We start from the raw sequence: 23,693 nt of genomic DNA on the forward strand, positions 1-23,693 counted from the left end.
AATCGTGTAGACTGAGAAATATCTTCCAATCAGGCTGATCAATCTCCACATAACGATGCTCTCATACGTAAATGATCCCAAACAGACAAAATGATGAGTTTTTCAAGCACTACCAGCATTTTATTTAAGCTTACCTGCAACAAATTGAATTACAGTACACAGTAATGACGCTCCTTTAAATGAAGTTAAGCATGCTTTTCACATGACAACATGTTTGACTATAAAAGTGTAATGGTTACATGTAATCACCTGATTACAATTACGGCATTCTTTACAATTAAGTTCAAACTGAACATCATTAAGCTTGTACCCAGCCACTGCCATGTTCTGCATATGTGCAGAGTTTCACTTATCAGTTAACAGAGGAGATTAAACGTTATTTAAGTCACAAGGCCAGCGTAGGCACCTTGGAAAAACTGCACCTTTTCGAGGTCAAACAGTTGTAGGCGTTTAATAGAGCCTAAAAATAAAGATATTCGTGTGGATTTTCTTCAGAGGCAGGATTCAAGTCTCCAGGTGCTCTAAATAACGCTGAATCTCTGCGGTCAGATGTGCAGAACAATACCAGTCTGCCGGGGTCAAACATACAGAAAATTAATGCTGCAAAGTGGACAGCCCATACTGTTGACATGCATCGAACAGATGTCACACATTTCACCGCTGCTCACAACCAGCGATGAACTGCAAACATTCTGCAGTGAAGTACGTCTCCTGCACGTCTTCAGCAGCAGATAGCAAAGGAGAAAGGAGACTCAAGTCATCATATGCATATTAGATCACTTAGCGCCTGTTAGGCAATTGAATTGATTATACAAATTCCTTTTAATTAATGTAAGTTTGAATACATTAAGAACATATTAAATGCCTTTCCCATATCATCAGGGGATGTGAGAAGTTATTTTTTTTCACAGAAGGCAATATACTGTGCAGCGTTGAACTACAGCTGTCAGTTTTTCTTAATCAGAATATTTCAACTCTCCTGACATTTGGAGTAAAAATAAACACATTCAAGGAAGCTGAGTGGCAAAACCCAGCTGTTTTGGCAGAATATCTCCAAGATATAAAGGAGAGAAAAAAAATGCACAGTGTATTTGGAAGTACAAATCTTGGCATTTCAATGGTGCACTGATGGATTCAAGTAGGTGGTTTTTTGGAAGAATGCTCTCCCACTTGGCATGCTTCACAATGAGTGTGGAATTACACTCCACTTGCCAATTGTTAAAAATGTGATTTAATAAGTCAAATAAGATGGGTAAATCAAGGTCAAGAGCGATATTCCAACTGACGGATACTTAACATTTGTTCAAAAGCAACGGACTGTCTGTCTAACAGTGTGTTCATGTGCATCGCTTTGGTTGTTTTGTTTGTGGACGCGGCGGCTTTGACTGCTAAGTCGGGGAAGCAAACAAAGCAGATGCAGGACAATTTGATCAATGATCTCAGAGAGTTCATCGAGAGGGCACATAGGGGTTTACCAAGGCTGGCTTAACCACCAAAGGAACAAAAACCTCCGTTACCTACTCCCGCCTAGCCCACTGATGAGACACCAAATTAGGGTCAATGAAACCACCAACTAAAGATTGATCATTAGAACATCAAAGTCCCTGATGTAAATCCAGCCTTTTTCAGACATCTGGGGTATTGATACAAACCCTTCCCAGAGGAGAGTTGCTGGTTAGAAACCAATATTCCTCATAGGGGGTACTCTGACCCACCCTCTACAAAGACTCATGAAGTCTGAAAAGTATCTCCTCGTGAAAGGGTTGAAAAGTTTATCCACACTATCCTCTACAGACCTGCCAGGTGGGCCTCTTACGCAACTGTCCGAAGTTCAAAACGGGTTCATCGTCCCAAAGTTACATTCAAGGACATTTCAGCATGTGTTAGAGCAGCTTTCACTTCAGAAAAAAAGATCAATCAAGGACCTGAAAGACGCTCAATGTTTCCAACTGGGGTGAGAGTGGTCAATGGAAATATGATAAACAATTACAGCAACTTCCCTTCACCCAATACAGCACAGGCCCTGCAGCCCCTCCCCCTGCCCTGTCACTCTGTAGAGTATTTTGGTTCAAGTTCCACTGCGGCATCCGGCTGTGTTGCGGTCTCGGTTTCACCTCCCACTTCCTTTTTTTGGCCCTGACGTGTTTCCGCCCCTGAATTAGAATCAACTCTTTCCACACTGAGTTGTGATATCAGGCCGTCTTCCTTCTCTTGCCGACAGCGTTCGGAAACTAATAAGAAATCCCCAGTGAGGTCAAAATCTATCTCCCAAATCCTTCGCCCCAGACCACGTGACAGAGATACGGGGCAACATCAAAACCCAGCAGCTGGTGTAACACAAAGAGGAAATCTCTATCTAACTCAATGATAAGATAGAGGCAGAGAGGGCTGACCTGTGGCAAGCTTTGAAGAATGGATGCTGCTTAATTCAGGGAAAGTCTTATTTTCTATCAATGCACTGACGGAGTCTTCTTCCAGAACACCTTTCAGGCTTCTGAGCATCTTCAGTTTTTGTAGTTTTGGGTGAGAAACTGGAGAGCGGCCACAGGTTCTCCCAGATGAAATCTTGTGATGAAGGCCTCAAGATCCCATTTTCCTGTGGGAGCAGGACAACACATACAGACAGACATTTATCACTATTTTGAGATATTTGTAAAGGAATGAACTGAACTTAAAACCCAGGTTTGTTTTCTGTCTGATGCATGACATGTTTTGCAGATAGATCCAAACAACGTAAAGCATTTAAATCTCACAGGTTTATTACATGATATGTGTTTATGCTAACAATATCCTACATAATTTTAGCACAGTCTGAGTGCAATCTCTGGTGCATTACACGAGTATTTCTCATGACCGCTCAGTCCATGTTTAAGGGATCTGAGGCCTAACTGAGCAGCACATGGCTCTGGGATGTGAGTCACTGAGAACAGCACTGCTGAAAATAAAACATGTTGCTGTAATGATGGAGGTGGGAACGCAAGGACGTATTGGCAAGAAGATATGATTCAATCGCCTGGACTGTTTTTTTTTTTCTTCCCTCCCCTTTTAAACAAACACCAGACGGCCATCCGGCTGGTATGACAATATCACTTCTTCGATTTTGACAACCGCTGATTCCCTGCAGCTTCCCCTCCCTTTACAAAAAAAAACAAAAAACAAAAAAACAAAAAAACAAGAGAGACAAATTCACAATTATCATTCCAAGGCAACAAAACCCTGCGTGCTTTAAACTTGCAAACTTCAACAGATTCTAGAGAGAATGTTTGGGTGTACATAAGACAATACCATGCTCCGTAATCCAGGGAATCGCTGACATTCTGGTATTTCCGTATGTGGACTAATTACATTAACAGATGCTCAAGAATAGGGGAGGAAAGTTAATCTTTTGAAAAGAAAGCCAACTATTGAAATGGTCCAAATCTGTAGAGAGAATGGTCTCACAGTTAGGGTTCGAGTCTGACTCTGGAAGGATAGAAACATTACTGCTTTTCACCTCTGGCTGCAGATGCTTTATAGGCCTTCGCTGTGTCTGTTTTCACCATCAGGGAGCCACATTTTGTATCCTCCGTCATCGTGGAGGAGAACTGGGAGAAGAAAGACACTCTGCCGCTGCCAAGCACATCAAGTGCACTCACCTTCCATCAATGCAATAACAAATCAGAAGGATTCATTTGCATTTCAGACAAAATGTCTTATTCAAGGCTGTAATTTTTCAGGCTTTTTAGACTCTATGGTCTTTAACTCTAATCAAATCTTAGAGTATTTATTCACACATGTTCAAATTGGAAGGTTTCACACAAAATGACCCTTGCAGATCCTCTCTCCATGTTTAGTTTATGCGACTGACACCTCAGTGTGTCCAGGGTTTGCCATGAGGTAAGGTCATGTTCTGAGCTCAGCTGGGGAAGATGATGAATAATAACCGGAAGACGAGCAGATGAGTACCTGAATCTTGCCAGGTCTGCTCTGTGAATGAGGACTGCCTGCAGAAAGGGCTCCAATAATCAAGTGAGGGCAATGGAGTCAAGTGACCTATCTGTGTGGTAGGGCATGGCCCCAGTGGCCCCTCTGGCCTGTGCTTCAGTGGGAGATAATGCACCGCCTCTGCAGATCCCCAAACTCCCCTGCATGTCCAGAACAAGGTCCCTCACCCCTTAGAGGTAGTACTTAGCTGAGGGGTGAGGCAGCTGGGGGAACAAACTTTACACTAAATATAGAGATATACTTCACGAGTCATGTGGCAGATTTCACTCTCATGACTGTCATGCATTAATAAGTCAAACTTTCTCTTTCCCTTTTCATAGGAAGAACCTGCCTCACAGTGGTATTAGGCAACATTTCCTCTAACGGAGAATGTCACACTGAAGATCATTTTATTGTAGACTAACGATCAGACGGAGAGTCAAAACCAGGCGCTGCTTGTAAGGCTTTACACACATAATCCTGTCTAAAGCTGTGCAATCATTGGGCGCAATCCAAAATGAGGCGAATTCACAATATCTGGTGCTATCACGCTGGCTGGTACCCTGCAAATGCCTAGACTTACAAGTGACCTTAAAATAGGCTGGTGTCTGTTTGTAGAGCAGAGACGTGTTTCCACCTCTCCCATCTGCCTGCTCATGGAAAGGACAGATAGTGTGGGACCTGAGGGCGATGTTAAAGTCTTCCTGCCTTCCCTTTTGTTTCCACCTTGCATCTCCGTCTGGGTATGGCAGGAAAATCAGGACTGCTGTGAGGTGACACAGAACTGCTACATTTAGTGGTGTGGGCGGTGTCCCTGTTAAACCTCTTATAGTCTCTCAAAAATACTCAAAACCAAGTGATCCTGTTCATCGCTGTAGAGTAAGAGGAGCCATATCAGGGTAAGAGCTTCGCTGAGATTTATCATGTTAAATTCATAGTCATAATAATGCAATGTTAATATCATGAGGAGAAATTTCTTTGTGCTTGTCAGAGGCCAGGGGTCAGACACAGAACTGTCCCCTCCTGCTCAGAGATGCTTCAACAGGGCAGATGACCTGGGTCGAGGATCGGTGTCACACTATCTGGCAGGCGATTTCAGCTCACAGCATGCCGCCATTACAGCAGCTGCCATTGTTAACGAATGCTGTCGCCTTGCCGGGGACTCCATATTCAGTCTCTGGGGGATGAGCCACATGTTGGATTCAATTTGGTTAATATTCTTCACCAGTCAAGTTACAGGAAAAATGCTTTGCTTTTGTCCTTCAATTGCCATTTGGCTCAATAAATGACCCAAACAATCAACTATTAGAATAGTTGCTCATTAGTTTTTTTTCTCAATCAACTAATTGATTAATCAATGAACCATTTCAGCTCTTGCGGTAACTAACTATCATTTCCATCATTGACTAACCTGTGATTATTTTCTTGATTAACTGATTAGCCAACTGGTCTATAAATTGCGAGAAAACAGTGAAAATGCACATCACAAAAAACATTATAATATTCCATGCTTCATTTGTCCCAACAGTCCAAAACCAAAACAATATTCAGTTTACTGTCACATATGACAAAGAAAAGCAGTAAATCAAGAATCTCAAAGGATTTGAGAAGCTGGAATTAAGGAATATTTGAAATTTTTGCTTAAAAGACGATTGAAGAATGATTAATTGGCCATTTTCCTGTGGATCGACTAATTGATTATTTTTTCTGCTCTACTTTGACTATTAATTCCAGGAAATAATTAATACCAAGGAGCTATTTATGGATGAGGAGAGTTGAGGAAAAATCTAGAAACTTTTACCCTGAATCTGACAAGCGTCTGTTAAAAAAAAACAAAAAACAAAACACAACCAGCCAAAAATTTAAAACGTCAAAGTGTTCCTTTAAGGCAGCCGACTCCTGGCTGAAACTCAGGCCTGCTGTAGCAACCAAATCCTGGCTCTCTTGACTCCACGCAGCTCTGATTAATGGTAGAGGCTGTGGGTGGGTGGTAGACATGGATCTGCCCATTACCACACTGCAACATTGCAAATGGCTTCAATTACTGTGGAGTGTGCTGAGCTGGCAGTCGGGGTTCTAGGAGGCAAGATGAGCAACGTGCACCATCCAGCAGCTAACTCCGCTGTGATCCATTCATTCACGCAACACGGTCGTCACGTACATCCTCTCCCTTGTAATTTACCACGAAAAAATGGGAGGGAAAATTACAAGAGCTGATCAATTTTTAATTTTCAACTTTTCCCTCGGTTTTTGTTTCTGATCAATCTAACGCGTCTGTTGAGGTCCGAGTCCTGACACAGGGGGCTGGATGTGTGAACGGTGGATGTGCAAACTACCATGTAAGCTGAAACAACACCAGATAGCCTCTGTCAAGGCCTCGGCGTCCCCCTCCCCGGCCTTGTAACACTGTTTCCCTTGACAAACTGACTCGGTGGCACTAAACAGTAGCAGGACATATTGAGGGCTTGCCAAGTGGCTAACAAGTATCACGAGGGCCTGTGTGCCCACGCTTGCCCCCCACCCTGGCACAGGGGCAGCCTCCAGTCAGGGACAGCCTTCCTGAGCCAGAGCGAAGGGGATTCCCTACGATCACGCCCCTGTGCCCGGTGCCAAGAGCGCAGCCCCCCTGTAGTTCCTCGCGTAACAAACCAGCTGTCTCCATCAGTTCACTGACCCGCATTCATAACCTTAACACAGGAGGCACAGCAGACTCCCACGGTTCCTCACAACAGCCCTGCTCCACCTCTCATTGTTCACCCCCGTTACTACTCAACTGATGGTCAGAGATGAAAAGAAAAAAGACAACAAATTTGAGATAAAATTGAGTCAACGACTGCGCTACTGGAAGTGGAAAATGATCATTAGGAGTCTCCCACCCACGACTAAATGCTCTCCCTTAACAAATCACATCAATTAATGTCATGGACTATGAAAAATGCTCTCTGTGTCATACCACATGGAGGGAGGACAGACGCTAATAAGTGAACATACTTAACGGAGGAGGTGGGGAGACATGGGATTCCCTCCGTTCCTCTTGTCTGTGCGGGAATATCGTGCTCATCATGGCCAAGCAGAGGCCGATAATAATACAGCAGGTACACCACTGAATTCAGCCAAACCATTAATAACTGTGAAAATCAAGTATTTTTCTATTCATAAACCATGACCGGGCTTTCATTCTTAATATGTCACGCAGAGTCTATTTCCATTACCCTCTTTACAAGGGCAGTTATCCTCTCCAGAATTGACCCATCAAATGAAACATTTGATTATCCAAGAGTGAATTTCTTAATTTAATTTCCCTTGAATATCGAGAACAGTTTGCAGGAGAGAGGAAGTACAACAGCGGGAGTTAAACTCATCCAGTAGATTAAGGATGGGTGGATCCACTCAGTTCAATCGCTTCATAATGTGGGGGCAACTACTGAATCGGATCTGGAAGTAGAAAATGAGTGCGCTCCAGTTTATTTTGCACAAAAAATATATTCAAATATTCTAAATAGCAGGCTATTATTCATGCTATTATTTTCTTCAGCTTAACCAGTTCTGACACAGTGAATATCCAAACAATGCGATAAGCGTTCATCTCAACCTCCCCGTATGTGAGTCTGAATACATAAAATACTCCAAAGTACATCTCTTTTGACATTTCTTTTTCCAGAGGTTTCAACATCAAACAGACCTCAGCCTAATGTGCCTGGATTGTTTGCTGACATAGCTGTCAAAACTTCAAACAGCAAAGACTGGCAGCTCCACTCATTCACGGCCGCAGCGCTTGAAGTCTCAAACCGCCCTGATCTCCCCTCAAATCACCGGCTGTGACCCGAGTAGAACAGACAGACGGGCACGCCTCCTGTGAGGTACCGTACTGTACATCCAAGTGCAGTTGCCCACCTTCAAGAGACTTTTCTTCAGGGGGAGGAAAAGTCAGAAAACCCAAAGCATAAACAAAACAATAACTCTGCTTTCTGCAAGACAAACACGGCTGTCTTTTCAGAGGCAAACGAAGAAAATGATCTGGTGATAACATGAGCAGAAATCAAGGTTATGAGGAAATCTACACTGTACATGTGCACAGCCACGGTTGATAAGGGTTTCATGTTTGGCTGAGGTTAACAAGACGTGGTCAGGCAGACTCGTGCAGGTGTGTGTGGGAGCCAGCAATACTCGATGTTGACCCTGCAGGCATTAACACTGCAGCAGACTTACTCACTAACCTCATTAACATTTCCCTTTTTAAGTTCAAGCACTTGGAGTAAAAGATCTTTCTAAAGCAACAACAAATGCTTCCGTTAAATGCTCATAATTGTTTGTGGATTATGCGTAATGATTTGCGTCCAGATGAAACGCAGCCACAGACCAAAACCTGGGCTTAAAGAGGGTTAGATTGGGACATTATATAATAAATCAAATCACTAATAATAGCAGCTCCAGTAGTGTCGCGGATACATTTGTTGAAACCTAATATGCAAACATTTCACCCTAAATAAAGGATTAAGCCCACTCAAACAAATGATGCAATGCCTAAATCAATCTAATGTTGTAAAATGACACAACTTACTACTGTATGCCAGGAAATAGACTAATCTACTCGCTAATGCTTAAAAAAATAACTGCCGTAGCCTATAAAGGTTCCTAAAACACAAAACCTACATCCACAAAAACCTATCATGTGGTTAATTTGAGAGGAAATGTTTGGGCCTCGAGTTTTAATGCCTTGGTGTAATCTTTCTATTGCTGATTCAACAACTGCTGGCAGTTGTGTTGATCAGTGTTGTATATGATAGATGATACTGCAGTGGCCAACAGTGTTGTGGAGTCATTACCGCGGGACGACCTCTCCTGCACGGTGAGTGACACTGGTGCATTTGGAAGCTGCTCAAACAACATGAACTGGTAGCGGTGAAACCCAGACTTCTGTGGTGGTGTTGGTGGAGCGTATTCTGCATGGACAAACAAAGAATCTGAATAAGGAGTGCTGATATCACATAGCAATATCACATGGCGTATATGATCATCACAGTGAAGCAACTACAATCTAACTCCGGGCTAAATCCCAATTCTTTTCATTGTAAAAGGTTTCTAAGTGACCCAAAAAGCTCTTCATGCATGTGGATTTTTTTTTAGGGTACAATAAACCAGTGGGAGCTGTACATCCATAAAACTGTAACCCTGAATTAGCATTCTTCAGTCACTCTGGGCTGTTTTTCTTTGGATTAACTTTTTCGTGTCTTTTCAACATAAATGCGTGTCCCCGGTGTGTCTAGAGACCCACAGAATAATAGAGAAGAGCATCCTCTCCCTTTTTTCTTGCTCCATCTGTCAGGAACTGTGTGTTCCAAAAAGTCAGTCCGCTTTGCCTCTCCATGTGACCTCCCATGGGGCTTGTTTAGCATAGCAACACCTCCAGCTAGGTGTCCATCCACGCCCACGTAATACCTAGTGACTCTACCTCACTGTCCGCCATTGTTATTTCATAGCTACTGCAGGCTTCATCCAATCTTCATGTGTTCCCATCATCTGAGGATGTGGAGACCCAGTGGGTTAAATGTATTTTTGATGGAAACGTGCCCACAACAGTTGGAAAACTCTTTCTCAACGAGGGACAGTACAAAACAGGATTCAAAACTGAAGCTTGATATTAACTGTGCATGATCCAAGTTCAAATTTGGAAGCTGCACTGTATGTTTTGCCATTATTCATGTTCTATTGTTCATTTTGCAGGTTAGCATGTTGCACAACTAATGTGGCTAGCTTCAATTGCAGGCCCACGTGCCAGAGCAATGTCGCAGTCTGTAAAACTGAGGGAAAGTCAGATTGTACAAGAGAAATTGTGCCTCATTTTCAAGCTGCTTTCTGTGGAACATTGTAGTGTAAAGTATGCTCAGCTGGCTTTGTTGTTACATGAAGCTCCTTCTGCTCCATGATCGTCGCCAGTATGTGTGTATATTTACTTCATAGACATGCAATCAAGATACACATAACACACAAAAACAGTAATTCCTTTGCTTGGCAAAGTTGTGTAACTTTGATTAGCATCAAGTCGCTAACAAAACCAACGTGAAGAACACTGCAAGACAGCGAACACACCCAACTTAACTCTCTCTGGGTTCACATCTGACTCTCAACTTAAATATTACACAATAATAAAGAGTGTGACGTTTTTAACATCATGGGATGAGGCGGTGCCTATAAGCACGTCAACAGTGTTTCTGTGATAACTCTCACTGCCAGAAGGGGGACACAAAAGTTGCACACTGCAAGTTTAAGTTAAATTGCTGTTAAATCCAGAATAATATAGTGGAATTGTTCCAACTAGAAATACATAATTTACCACAGTACATTGTAAACCTTACACAACATAGATGAGATAAACTTAAGTAATTAAATTAAACCAAGATGATGAGTGAAGTAACTTCAGTTACAAAAGGAATGGTAGAAAACCATACTTACCAGTGAGGGTCGTCCCTTGTATGTGTCCTTTCTTAAGTGCATTGCCCTGGTGATTCAAACACAGAGTCAGTCAGGCAAAGTCGTTTGGGAGATTTAAATCTGAAACAACAATTTAACAAACAATTTGACAAGAAAGACAGTACAGTGGGCCATTACATTGCTTCCTACAACACTAACATAATGCCACTCTTCCTTAGTTTTGTGCTGTCACAGCCAAGTATTTGCTTAGCTCAGTGGTCAGTCCTTGAATTAGCACCCACTGTACCAACCAGAGAGGCTGGAGACGCTATGCACTTCCCAAGCCAATTCTATTCAGAGCCAATTTTGTTATAGTCTAATCAGACATATATTGTGATAGCAAGTGATTGTAGCATTCATAGATCCAATGCACATTGAGTCTTAAGTGAAGATCAAGACCATCGTTTGTCAGTAATAATTTTAAAAATCCGACCTTACAGGAAGATTCACTACATTAAAACTGTTGGTTAAAATATGTCACATTTAAATATCTAAAAGATCCGTCATATTAATATCTGAAGACAAGATAAAATTCCCAGAGAAGTGACACTTCCTAAGCAAATTCAACCACTGAGTGGATTTCAAGTCGCAATTTCCCATATTATTAATTGTATATTAACTTCCTGTTGCCTAGAAACAGACATCATGTAACCAAATGTGAAGCGCAGATATTTTTCATGAGAGTTTTCTACTGTATATTTGTCAGGTTAAACTCCCTCATCCCCAGGAAGCACACAGTCAGGCACCTCGCACTGCAAATTGCACACAGGAATGTTTGTTTAATAGACTTGGCTGCTTACTGCAAGACGGCTGCATCCTTGAGTGGGAGGAAAAAGGACTAAATATGTTGTCTGTGAAATGGCCCAAAACCCACTTGAGGTAAGCATGGAAGTCCCCATCACAGGCATCAAATCTCTGGTCTCAGCACCTATTTCTATCCTCTTTTCTACACACACAGGCTCCCCCCACAGGGTGACAAAGGTACTGTGTCACTAGACAGCATGTAAGGACAAAAGACAGGCAGGACAAGGGGCTTTTTTTTCTCATCTCCTTTGCTCCTAAAGCAGAAATTTCTGATGTTAGAACCAAACAAAACAGTTCACAGCCATATAGAAACATTACTCCACATTTATCTTTATGGATGTGGACAGGAAGGGGAGTGAGACAAGAACAAACAATGGTATTTTGTACATCTTGGGAATAGTGCAAACACATTTTGCACTCAGCAGTTCTGATATTTTTTTAAAAGGTGACAAAGCGTCCCGCTGTCGGAAAGAGCACTTGATCTTCCTATTCCAGAAATCGAATAACTGCAGCATTAATGTTTCGTTTACAAGGGAATGGAAAGATTTTGTTTGCTTTCTAGTCATATGTGGAACCAAAAGAACAGGAAGCTGTTCACAGTCTGACTTTTTTTGACTGCTCTTGTCACCTGGCAGCTGATTGGAGGTGGCCGATACCAATTAAAATGTTAAATCTCCATAGTCATAAGCACATACTGTGTCTGCCAGAATGACTGAGATACACTTTGTAGTGATTCATTTCTTCAGATAAATATATAGTTTATGTTTTACTCTTTCGGTAAAAACATGTAGCGGGAGCAAAGCATGTGTCCTCTGTTGTGCATCATCTCATCTATAATCCTGTAACTGCTGTTCAGGAGGTTTAGCAGTAAGTATTAGTGAGCAGAGCATCAGTGTTTACACAGACTGGTAAAATTCAGAAGATTAGTTTCAACTGTGAGTATCTTCATCCACTGATCAGTGAGAAAAAAAGCTTTATTTAGAAATAGCAAGAGTCCTGCAGCCTGCAGGATCCAAACCCATTGCCATAGCAACAGGTAGTCAACATTTGAGCGTGCAACATTTTCCCACATCTTAATGCTCGGTTCTCGCTCACTCTCCATGGCACCCTCTGCCCTTTTAATTTCATTATAATACGTAGAGTAAAAACAACAGCAAATGAATGCAATATTGAAAATTCAGCCAAACAATAAAAGACAGTCAATAATATATAGAACTTGCACAGAAAAACATATTAATTTTCACAGGATATCAAAGTCTTAAATATATTCAGTTATGCTGTGACACTGGTTTATCTGTTCCAGAGCTGGCATCGCAGTAGTTGTGACAGGGCAGGGCAGTGTTGAGGTCGCTGACTCCTGATGCTCAGTGGGGAGTGACGGACTTGCTCACACTAATCTACAGGACATTCTCACATGGTGGGCGGCCTCCCTCCGGGACCCTGCTGTGGGGGCAGGGCACAGAGCGTGAAAAGTTCTGACCGCTAAATGATTGACAGCCGCTCGCTGTGTTAATTGTGTGTATTAAGAAAGGTTAAGCTTAAAGCATGGGCTTTAATATGTGTATCATGGTATTTCTGCTGCATTTTATATCAATAGAAATACACATGAAAAGTTTGTAATAAAAGTTGCGTTGAATGGTTTAGATCTGTGGGCAAAATAAAATGCAGAAATGAAACTGAAATGATGACTCCAGTAAGTCAAGTGTTACTTGATATGTTGGAATTCACTGTAGTTTGACTAAATTAAATTCACCAAATGAAGCTCTACCCTGTTGGATGACCAATAACCCCACCCGAGCAATATTTGGGAATCATGATGTTATGAAGTAGATATTTTATATAATATGATTACAAAGCTCAAACAATGAGGTAATAAAAAAGAACCTACACAAATCTGTCATAATTGCATGGATGATAATGTTATGACTGCTGCATGGTTTTACTGAAAGAGCACAATATAAATTACATGTTATAATAATGAATGAATCATTACAAAGTGTATCTGGGTCAGTCTGGCAGACCCTAACCCTATGTGCTTGCGACTATAGAGACGTAACATTTTAATCGGCACGATGTACCACAGTCGCCTCCAAACAGCTGCCAGGTGACATGAGCAGTGAAAGAAGTCAGACTGGAGCTTGGAGAAAGTTTCTCATATAGTAAATCCATTACAGCTTTGTAAGGAGGAATCAAAAGCCACACAGTGCATTGATGAAGTTAATCTTGGATCAATGATAGCCTCAGCCATGATGATACTCTGAGATCAGGGTTAGAAAAGTCAAAAGCGTTGAGACTCCACACCTCAGATGCTGCAAAGCTCCCCAGTAAAAGCAAGAACAGTATGAACAGCATACACTAAGGAGAACTATCTAAATGTAATGTAGTATTTGTGACTATGTAATAAAACCATAATAAAGGGTTTGGATGAAAATCTGATGTGCAGCAAATGTGCTGGTTTCTTGTTACTTCTTACATACTGCATGTGTGTAATACTATGCTGAACAAACATTATACATCAATTTTACTAAATATCAAACGTAAACAGTAAGAATAAATGGTGCAACTCTTTTGCAGCACAATACTGACCAACTGCAAACAGTTTTATTTTTGGTTTATCTGTGCTGGCTTCAAGCTGGGGATAAAAGTCACATCACATTAGGCGGTCGTCAGAGAAAGCAGTAGCTTGGACAGATGTAATTGCGTGTTTACACACAATACTCAACCAAGGCCATACTGCACAGCTTTGTCATTATAAACCTTAACATACAGATCCAGCAGTCACTGGTTGTCTCCATGAGCAATCTGTTTAATCTGCAGCAGAGCATTCAAAATGTGCATCTTTACCACGGGAGTCCAACAGAGTACTCACGGCTCCTGTGTCAGTGTTTCAATTGATGGAAATTTGCAAGTTATGTCATTTTAACAGCTGAAAGTCGAAAAGAGAGGACCAGGAACTGCTTCATTAACTATGCAGTTACCAAGGAACACACCACGAGTGTTTCTAAATATTTTCTCATCTAGGCGTGCTACGTTTTGGATTCACATGTTCATAAGTATCAAACATCATCCTTTCAATATTCAATAGAGCTTTACCACCTAATGCTGTGGTCATATAGTATATTTTGACTGCTCGGCACACATATATAATTACCTATTTATTGATTTATATATATGCATATTTGTACCACTTGCATGATAACAGAATGGAGGTTTGGTGATCATCTGACAGCACTTAAATATGCCAGTCATTTAATCTATAGTTACCATAAAGTAATACTATATTCAGTCCTGTTTATTTAGTTGAAGGACAAGCCTTCTTTCATAAATTACCTGCAGTGAGGTGATGTGAGAGTTATTAAGTCGAACAAAATGTGACTACGCTTTGCATCCTCGCACTAGGGGAATACCCATTCTTGTAGCTGTGATGGTGAATCACACACTGAGCAGTGTGGGAGAGGCTGAAAGTGATAGAGAGATAAAAACTGAAAGCTCAAAATGGCTGTTTACTATTTTACATACTTAGCAGAAAAGAACAACATACTCTGAGGCATGAAGGTGCGTCGAGCTTTCAAGTGGAAAGCTTTATTTCTGATGTAACAGACGAAGAACCAGTGAGCAACAAACAGCAGTGGGAAAGAAATAATGGCTCCTGAACAAGGGGAGGCCTGGACTTGTGCTTTGTCTCAGTTGTTATTTTACTCTTACATATCAAATTGAAAAATAAATACGAACAATAAACGTGGAATATCTGGCAGTGTCACATTTATGGTTGGTTGACTGTAATTAAAACTTACTGAAGCAATGAGTTGTCTAGAAAACGTCACCACAGTTGTTAATCTAGTTACGGGAACCATCGATCAGCTAAATATTCGCTGTACTGAGTTGACACTGCTGGAGACCGTCCAGACATCCACTGATGTATTTGTGGCAGCAGGGGGTGCAGTGAGTAGGGACACCACCCTTCAAATGGAGGGCCTGAGTTCATGACTCAGTAATAGGAACCATGTGGCCTGGTGAATGGCCCATGAAAAAGACAGAGTCACTACAAGCTGTTGTACAGCTGACCCTGATATCTGATCTGCCTGTGGAGGGCTATCATGGGAAACTGCATTGTGGATTTAAATCTATAAATTAACATATGATGAACTGATTAAATATGTCATCCAAAAAACAATTTATTAACACTTAACAATGTGCACATATTCACCATTAACTATTGTCTTATCAGCATGCATATTAGTAGCACATTGGCTCTTTATTAGTCATTATAAAGTACTTATAAATGCCTTATTCTGCATGACCATGGGTTTTTCCTGAATAACCTTCTAATTACTGCTTATTGATAGTAAGGAAGGAAGTTGTATATGAACTAGTGTTCATATCTTAATGTAATACCACTAATCCTTAATAACCCTATGTCTATAATAATAATGTCTAATAAACAGCCAGTATGCTACTAATATGTATGCTAATAAGCAACTAGTTATTGGTGACTTTCAGTGAGTTTAAAAAGTTGCCACAATTTAATTTTCCATCAAGATGTCTTCATTTTCTATCCAAATGTAAGAGTCAGTTACGTCTTTAGACACCAGATGTAACTAAAATTAGTCCAGCTGTGGTGTTACGGACACTTCATCCTGCCTCTCCCTGTTGTTCATCGTGGCCCAGCTTGCCTTCGTGTTTTACTGACTCCATTTCACACTCTGACTCAGACAAAAGCAGAAAGGATCCCGAACAGCCTACACGTTATGAGCAATGAATAATTCTGAAAAATCTGGAAAAAGCAACGCAGCAGAGCTTTTTCTGTGGGTCACGTAATAGCCTGATGCTCCAACCACCAATATTCAGCGCAACAATTCTGGCTCTCTGTTCCAAGTGAAGCACAAGCAAGGCCGATCCAGACCAACTAATTTATCATGAGCCACACGATGAATCTGAACTAGTTTAGAGTTGATAGCAAGATAATTCATCATGACATCCCTGAAAATGACTACTGATGGCACATCAGTGCCTCTCCTGTGGCTCTGAAAGTGGCTAAAACTAAAACAGGTGCTACAGGTATCACCAGGGTAAAGTTGCTAAACATTTGAAATTAAGCTCACTGTTACACACGAACTGTTAACTCCCCCAGGACTTAGAAGAGAAGATGAGCAGTGTGTTTGTATAATGTGTCTACATAACTTCCGCTAGGAAGACCCAATAGGTAGGAGTCCGTGAGGAGGTGGTGGGTGGGTGCAGGGGTGCGGTTTCACCAGGAATACCCACTTGCCCAACAACCCTTCTCCTTCTCTGTGTGGGTGAGTGCTTCCCTTTGTCGGTTACTCATGCACCTCCTTGTATATCCACCGCTTCCCTCCCCCTCCCTTGCACACCCTGTAAACCCACACCTACGACAATCAGCACCCACGTCCTTCTAATGCAGTTCTGAGAGCAGCATTCTCCCTTTTACTTGCAGTCAGGCTAACAGACGGGGAGAGAGAGCATGACAGATGGTGTTCACAGCTCTATTTCTGAGGCTGGACTTGTACCGCCACAGCCACCCCTCCCCTCCCCCTCCCGCCTATTCCACTCAAGCCAAGTGCTTATGACTGCCTCCTCATCTTCGCCTCAGTAATCAGCCCATTCATTTGCAGGGTGATTGTGAATTAAAAGTCTGTGTCTCACAAGGAACCTCACCGTTTACAGGTTAAGCAGTTTTTTTCCCCAAAGTGGAAGAGAGAATTCACATGATTGCTCAACTCGGGTACTTAGTTATCTCAAGGTAGCTAGAAATGAAAGGTTTCAGATTAAAATCTGCCACTCCTCAATTCAAAATGACCGAGATTCTCTGGTAATGAGTGAAACGATACCAGTGGGATCACCGGACGTTTGAGTTTACTAACACTGCACGGAACAATTTACAGACAAAAGCCAGTCAGCCAGTCAGTCCTCATTCATCCACAAAATCAGGCCTGGACACAATCAGCTTAGACACCATATAGATGCTCTTCTCTACACTTGAAAGTTACTCTTCCTCTCCACCACTTGCAACTGGTCTTTGAGCAAGACCCTGTTCTCTCCCAGCTTTGGTCTATCTTTGCAAGGTGACCCTCAAAGACCTCACAAGAGCTGGTCAACTTCTGTCAGGTTCAGGTGTCCAGCGACTGGAGTTAAATCTGCATAGCTGATCTGCACTATCGATGCCAACTATGGATGCATGCATAGTCTAGGCTGACGAGGATCACACAGGCATCATAAAACTTGGTTCTGGTATGGTATAAACATGACGAGGCCGTCGTGAGGAACCACGTTCCCACCAGCCAGGACCTCAAAGCACATCTGAGGTCACATGTACAGGGAGCTCTATGGTGTGACAAACCATCTAGAACTCATCTCGTCTATAGAGACGCTCTACTTCCAAGAGTTGCTCTTTGCTCGATAGTTTATATTGCCATAGACAATGGCCCACAGTTCATCTCTGTGAAATTCACTGAAGAAAGGGGCATCTAACCTATAAATATGGCTCTATAACTGTGGAGTGTGGAGAGACTGAACCAGGTGCTGAAGAAGGGCAGCTAACAGATGGCTTCACCTTTTCAACTGCACCGCACACTCAAGCTACTCTATATTCCTCTACTGGAAGCCCTCCTTCAGAAGCTGGTGTGTGTGGCCTGTGCAGGTCAGAATCTTCTTCTCCTCAGATAGAACAAGACGGCATACAAACAGAGCTTGGCAAAGCCCAGTGCTGCATGAACTGGGAGTAATGCCAGCCTTACTTCTTGGTTGAGCAGTTGGTAGAGGTGAGTGGCAGTTAGAGCATGTGCAAGGTATGTTTTACTTTTTTTATTCATGTTTTGCAAAGTACAAGCAGTGATGTAGTTGTAGTTACTCCCACCCCTCATCAAAACAAAAGTGAGCACACCAATAAATCAAATGGAGTTAACACATGAAATAAATAACACTGTATTGGTTAAATTCCATTTTTTTTCAAGTAATTTTTGTAATCACCGACATAAACAGCTACATTTTAATAAACCTGATATTAATGACCCCTATTAAAAAAAACACAACACTAACAATCATTTTCTCTGGTGTCTCCAGTAATGGTAAATGCGTCTGTGTGAGTCTAATGGGCTTGAGTCTGGGGCGACTGGTGGTAGAGCAACCTAATGGTGATCAGCCTAGCGGGATGGATTGGCCTCAGCAGGACAGGGTGAAAGCCAGTGGGGGAGTCACCCACGATCTGCTTCAGTGCATCCACAAATTAACCCACTTAACAATAGCTAATGGCTTTAGTAAAGAAACTCATTTGGCTTTGGTAATGAACTGAGTTGGAAACATAAACAGTCCAGTTATTAAGTGAACTCCAGACATCACTGACACCACCCGACACACTGTGATGTACCAAACCTACACGACATTGGCCCTGCTCATTAGCAGGGAAGCATACTATTACTCAAATCACTGACTTAGGAGACTAGCCACCCAAACTCATTAACATGCTCATCTATTCAGTCTTAATTTGCATACATTACAAATTCGCCTGAACAAAGACGCCGTGTTGGGTTGGTCATCTGATTCTCATGGAGCAGATTGGGCCTAACAGGGCAGAGTACAGGCCAAAGTGAGACTCTTCTAATGAGGTAATTTCATCCAACCTGGGCGCTGCTTCCGAGCCCTTACAGCTCCTGTGTGTGTGTTCGTGAGTATGGGTGCTGATGAGTCTGTACTTAACTACTGTTGAGGGAAGCCCAAGCCTGAGTTCCCAAGGTAACAGCCAGTTTGAGTGGGGGCTGGCTGACTCATTTCAAGGGAATCCTGGAACCTGAACAAGGCTGCCCACTCGCCCCACCCCCAGCTTCATCAGCACAACAAGCAAACAAGGCGCTGACATGTCCCCATATAGGGCTTCCCACTGACGGGGGTGGCACTGGAAAATCCCAGCCTGAGCTTGCCTACAAGTAGCATCAGAAAACACGCACACACAAACATGAGGCCTCACTGCTCCATGGCTACAGCGGTTTTCCGGCGGTAAGACCATAAATCCATGGAGAGAGTACATTGATAGGTATAATAGAGCTGTATGCCAACAAATACATCCAGGCACGTGCTGGATTTTGATTAATACATGAGAGAAAGGGGGAGATGGATAAGGGGGTGGGAGAGAAGAAGATTAAGCTTATTAAAACAGTCAATGGCATAGAATTAAAATAGTTTTTGAAGTGTGAACGGTGACACAAAATAAATGAGTATGGAAACCTTGTGGGCATGGGCATGGAGGAGGAGGAGAAAAAGAAGTGCGAGGAAGAGGTGGAGGATGAAGGAGGAGTAGGAGTAGGTGGACAAGAGAACGAACTCTTTGCCCACACAATTAATGTAATTATTAGGAAATTAAAAGAGATCAACAGGCGTGTAATTGACCACTTAATTAGTTCAAGGTCAGTCTATTCTTTTGACTTTGGAGGGACGGCGGCCACGGCGCAAGTAGATGTGAACATTTTGGTGGCATATCCTGCAATTAGCAATGATGAATAAACAGCCACAAGTGTTTCCACACACGTTTTCCAATTCAATAATAGCTGTTTTATGTAGCGTTAATCTAATATTGTGCAATTTGTAGAAAACAAAGAGAAGCTAGCATTTAAAAACTGAATAATAATTTTACAAACAGTAAAATATGGTCATCAAACAAAAACTGCACATGCACAGTCAGTAATCCCTGCTGTTAAGAGTAGCCATTTGATATGCTTCTGTCCGCGGTTATATCTGTTGATAACTCTATAGTTCATTCAGTGTCTTTAGTCATTAACAACCGAGAGCTGGTACAAAGGGATTTAAGAGGCAGCATTACTGTTTTGAATCACTGGATGTTTAATTCTTCTATTATAATTGAGGCAGGAGCGAGACAGAGGTTATGGTAACTGCTGGAAACCTGTCCCACTTCACAGAAAGGTTAATGAACCTTACAAGTCCTATGGGAGATGGAGTATGCTGTTAATTTGACAAACGTGGGAAATAAATGCTTTTATGCTTTTATTGACGGTGACCAATAGCGGCCTTTGCTGAAATGAAAGGTTTTAGTCTTTTGGGTGCTTTGCTATGAGGCAAAACAATAATGTGGAATGCATTTGTTGGAAGAAACTAAGTACATAATTGTTTGAATAGCAATTTCAGGCCAAAAAGCATCTTCATTATTAATTCCTACTTTTGGGGAACATATACTGTGAAAAATGTACAGTAACCTGATGTTACGAAACATCTGCCTTTATTCTGAATACATTTGTGGGATTGAGGGATTTTAAAAAGCTGTACTTTAAAATCTACATATTTCCACATTCGATTTTATGCACCATTGGTCTGGGTTTCATTTTAACAGGGCACCTAGGGTATAATACACTGACAGCTGGAGAGGAACATGTGTAACAGTGTCAGCGCTAACCTGAATTAGTCTGTGGGTTAGAGGGAATCATTGCAAAAGGTGGCTTTGATACATCTGATCAGGACAGAGGTTTTAGGCACAGGCCCAACTATGTATACAGTGCACATGATTAAGAGATTAAATGGATAATCTCCTTCCCATTCAAAGAGGCCGATGGAGGAAGGGATCTGGTTTCACAAAGATAGACTTTCACTATGGCTTAAATCTCACCAGCCGTCAAAGATCAGACACAATTCCAAGTTCATCAGTTATTAAAACTGTGGAGTTCTCGACGATCTTTCAGTACATGGGTGAATTAACTCTTCAGTTAAGGAAATCTTACAATTAAGAGGACATTTTAAATCAATTTCCAATCACCTTCACCAACTCTTTATCTCGTCAGCCTGTGACATTAAGTATGTCTACATGCACGCTCGTTTTCCACTATTTTTCCGATGTGAGTATTCTAAATTAAATACAGGTCATGTAAACAGCATATTCTGTTTGGAGATTCTGAATTAGGTTTTATTCCAAAAGGAGCATTTTCCAATGAATGCATGTGGAATGTGCTGATACCTTTGGAGTTTTTGAAGCATTCTTTCTTCACAACGCATTCAGAATACGTGTCTCAATTTGGGTTTTTACCGCAGTTTTGCGACACGCGGTGTCTTGTTCATTTGTGGTCAGCTAGTTAGCCAACAGTTTGCAAGGCTGGCGTGGAGATGCATGTGTAAAAGAAAAGCCCATGTTTGTGGTCAGAGGGAGTAACGCACCTTTTAAACATTCTGATGGACTTGGATATCAGCAGGTTTTGGCTATGCGCAAATATTGTTACGCTGACCTTTTCAAGTACATCATTACATTAATTGCAGGATGCATGGCTGCATGTAAATGGGAATACTAGTGGAATACTAATTTTCAACAGCATGGTAAACATCGGAGCAAAAACCAGAATCTTTTGCGCATGTAAATGTAGCCACTGATGGTTACTCGACCGTGAAACATTCATATCAACATTTGTTTCATATCAGTTTTCTGCTCTGCTGTCCTTGTGGTTGAGAGGTGGATAACTTTAGGTAGGTATGGAATGGGTATGAAATGTAACTAAGTACATTTACTCATGTAGGGTACTTACAGTACATGTATCTTGAATATTTTCAGTTCCTGATACTTAATACTTCTACGCCACCACATTTATTTTTTAGCTATTGTTACCAGTTACTTTTCAGAATCAGATTTTTCTGTATAAAACATATGATCAGTTTATCAAATATTATACATTTCAGATTAATCTGCAGTATATGGAGTTGTTAAAATTAACTCCAACCTGACCATGTAGAACACTGAAATGCTTCCTCTGCACATGTGCATGCACCTGTAGTAATATCTTTAATATAATAATCAAATTTTACCCAATCAGCTTCCATAAAGTGGTTGCTAGTCTTCCTGGGGTCCTCATTGACATAATAGAAGTGTGAAAGCGGGCCATCCCGCTGCACAATAAATTCCTTTTGACACTTATTTTAAGGCTAATTACGCTTTAATACTTTTTACATCAGCAATATTTTCAATATAATGGAGTATTTTCACATTGTGGTATTTCTGCTTAAGCAAAACATCTGAATAGTGTTTGCACCCCTGATTTTAATTAACTCTTACTAACAGATGAGAAAACTCGGGAAAGATTGCTTTCACGATTAAAAGACACCTTCGCCAACTTAACCTCACCTAAATGAACACTGGTCAAATTCAACCGGCTTCCATACTGTTTTTGGCCTCACTTAAGGCGGTCACATAAACACAAGCTAATTTAAATGGTTTGAACAAACCACCAGTGCTGACATGTCAGTCTCAGGATGTCAGCAGGTGTTATTGTTACAGCTCTTTTTAAGCTTAATATATCTGTCTTTATTGTTGTTCAGCTGCCTAACTGGTATGAGACTAGTCTACGAGCAAAAAGCAGACCGTCTTAACCTTATAGACCAGTCCAACATATCTTTATGAAACCGACCCTGGTCTTGTTCGTTTTGATACCCCCTTTCTTCCGAGCCAACTCGCTCTCTCTGTCTCTCACTCTGTCTGTCTCCCAGCGATACTTTGGGCACTGTTTCCTGTGCCTGTGTGCACAATGTTTGCCAGAGGAACACACAAGAATCCGAGCTCCACAATCCCTCTTAACCTTTGACCTTGGCTTATTGTTACCTGTGAGCAGCACTGTGGCAAACATGTTGTACAAGTACTGTACAGCCCTGCAAGCTGTTTGTGTTCTGCAAGTATGGAGGGCAGGGGAGGAGGGAAGGAAGAGAGGGAGCTATTTAATCCCCCCCAAAGGAACTCCCCTCTCAACCCGTATCGTGAACTCACAGGCAAATCGCGTTGCTGGAAGGCACACCACACACACACTGCTGTCTTTTTAATTTCATCAGCTGAAAGAAATCTATACAGTGCTTTGGAATCCGACTGAGCTGCGGAGAGAAGTGAACTATACAGCACCCTGGAATGTAAACAGGTTTCTCACCAACTGTAGCATAAAAATACCACATTGTAACAAACCTCTTGGCTATGATAATGGTCAATAGTACAGATCAGAGGTCTTAGTAGATTTTATGGTTGTTAGTCCTACAGCATATCAATAAGAACAAGTTGAACAAATCCAGAGAACAATTCAGAGGAAATGCAGCAATCGTACACAAATTATTCAAGTGTAACACGGATAAAATATTGGCTTCTACTGAGCACATTGTATTGATGGTGGCTTTTCGCTTGCCATTATGAAAAGCATTATCCTCTGAGCATATTAGGAACGCTGTCATTAAATCCCATGCAGTCAGTTGCTTGGTTAGGAACACACATGGGCTATAATCTGCACAGAATGGACAATTTTTGTAATTGTCAAGTACTCAAAAATACTCACAAAAATAGGAGCAATTATTTAATATTCATAAAGCAGAGCTCTGTTCTCCAATTTCTATCTATAGTCATCGACAGATAACTGTCAAACCTCCATCACCAAGCTGTGGTAAGCTGATGGATAGAGTTTACATTTTATTTATAAAAT

General features: G+C 41.6%; 1 protein-coding gene across 1 annotated transcript in view; it reads right to left on the reverse strand.

Annotated features, from left to right (window-relative positions):
* Positions 1 to 94: 94 nt before the first annotated feature.
* The window catches only part of LOC121606696 (phosphatidylethanolamine-binding protein 4), a 56,564-nt gene continuing 32,965 nt past the window's right edge, over positions 95 to 23,693 (reverse strand). Inside the window, exons 5-7 of the mRNA XM_041937196.1 lie at positions 10,417 to 10,462; positions 8,790 to 8,906; positions 95 to 2,596 (exon numbers count right to left, since the gene is read on the reverse strand). Of these exons, the coding sequence (XP_041793130.1) occupies positions 2,505 to 2,596; positions 8,790 to 8,906; positions 10,417 to 10,462 (255 nt within the window). The 3' untranslated portion in view covers positions 95 to 2,504. The remainder of the gene's footprint in view (positions 2,597 to 8,789; positions 8,907 to 10,416; positions 10,463 to 23,693) is intronic.

The sequence above is a fragment of the Chelmon rostratus genome, chromosome 5 (assembly GCF_017976325.1).
Source record: "Chelmon rostratus isolate fCheRos1 chromosome 5, fCheRos1.pri, whole genome shotgun sequence".
NCBI classification, from domain to species: Eukaryota; Metazoa; Chordata; class Actinopteri; order Chaetodontiformes; family Chaetodontidae; genus Chelmon; species Chelmon rostratus.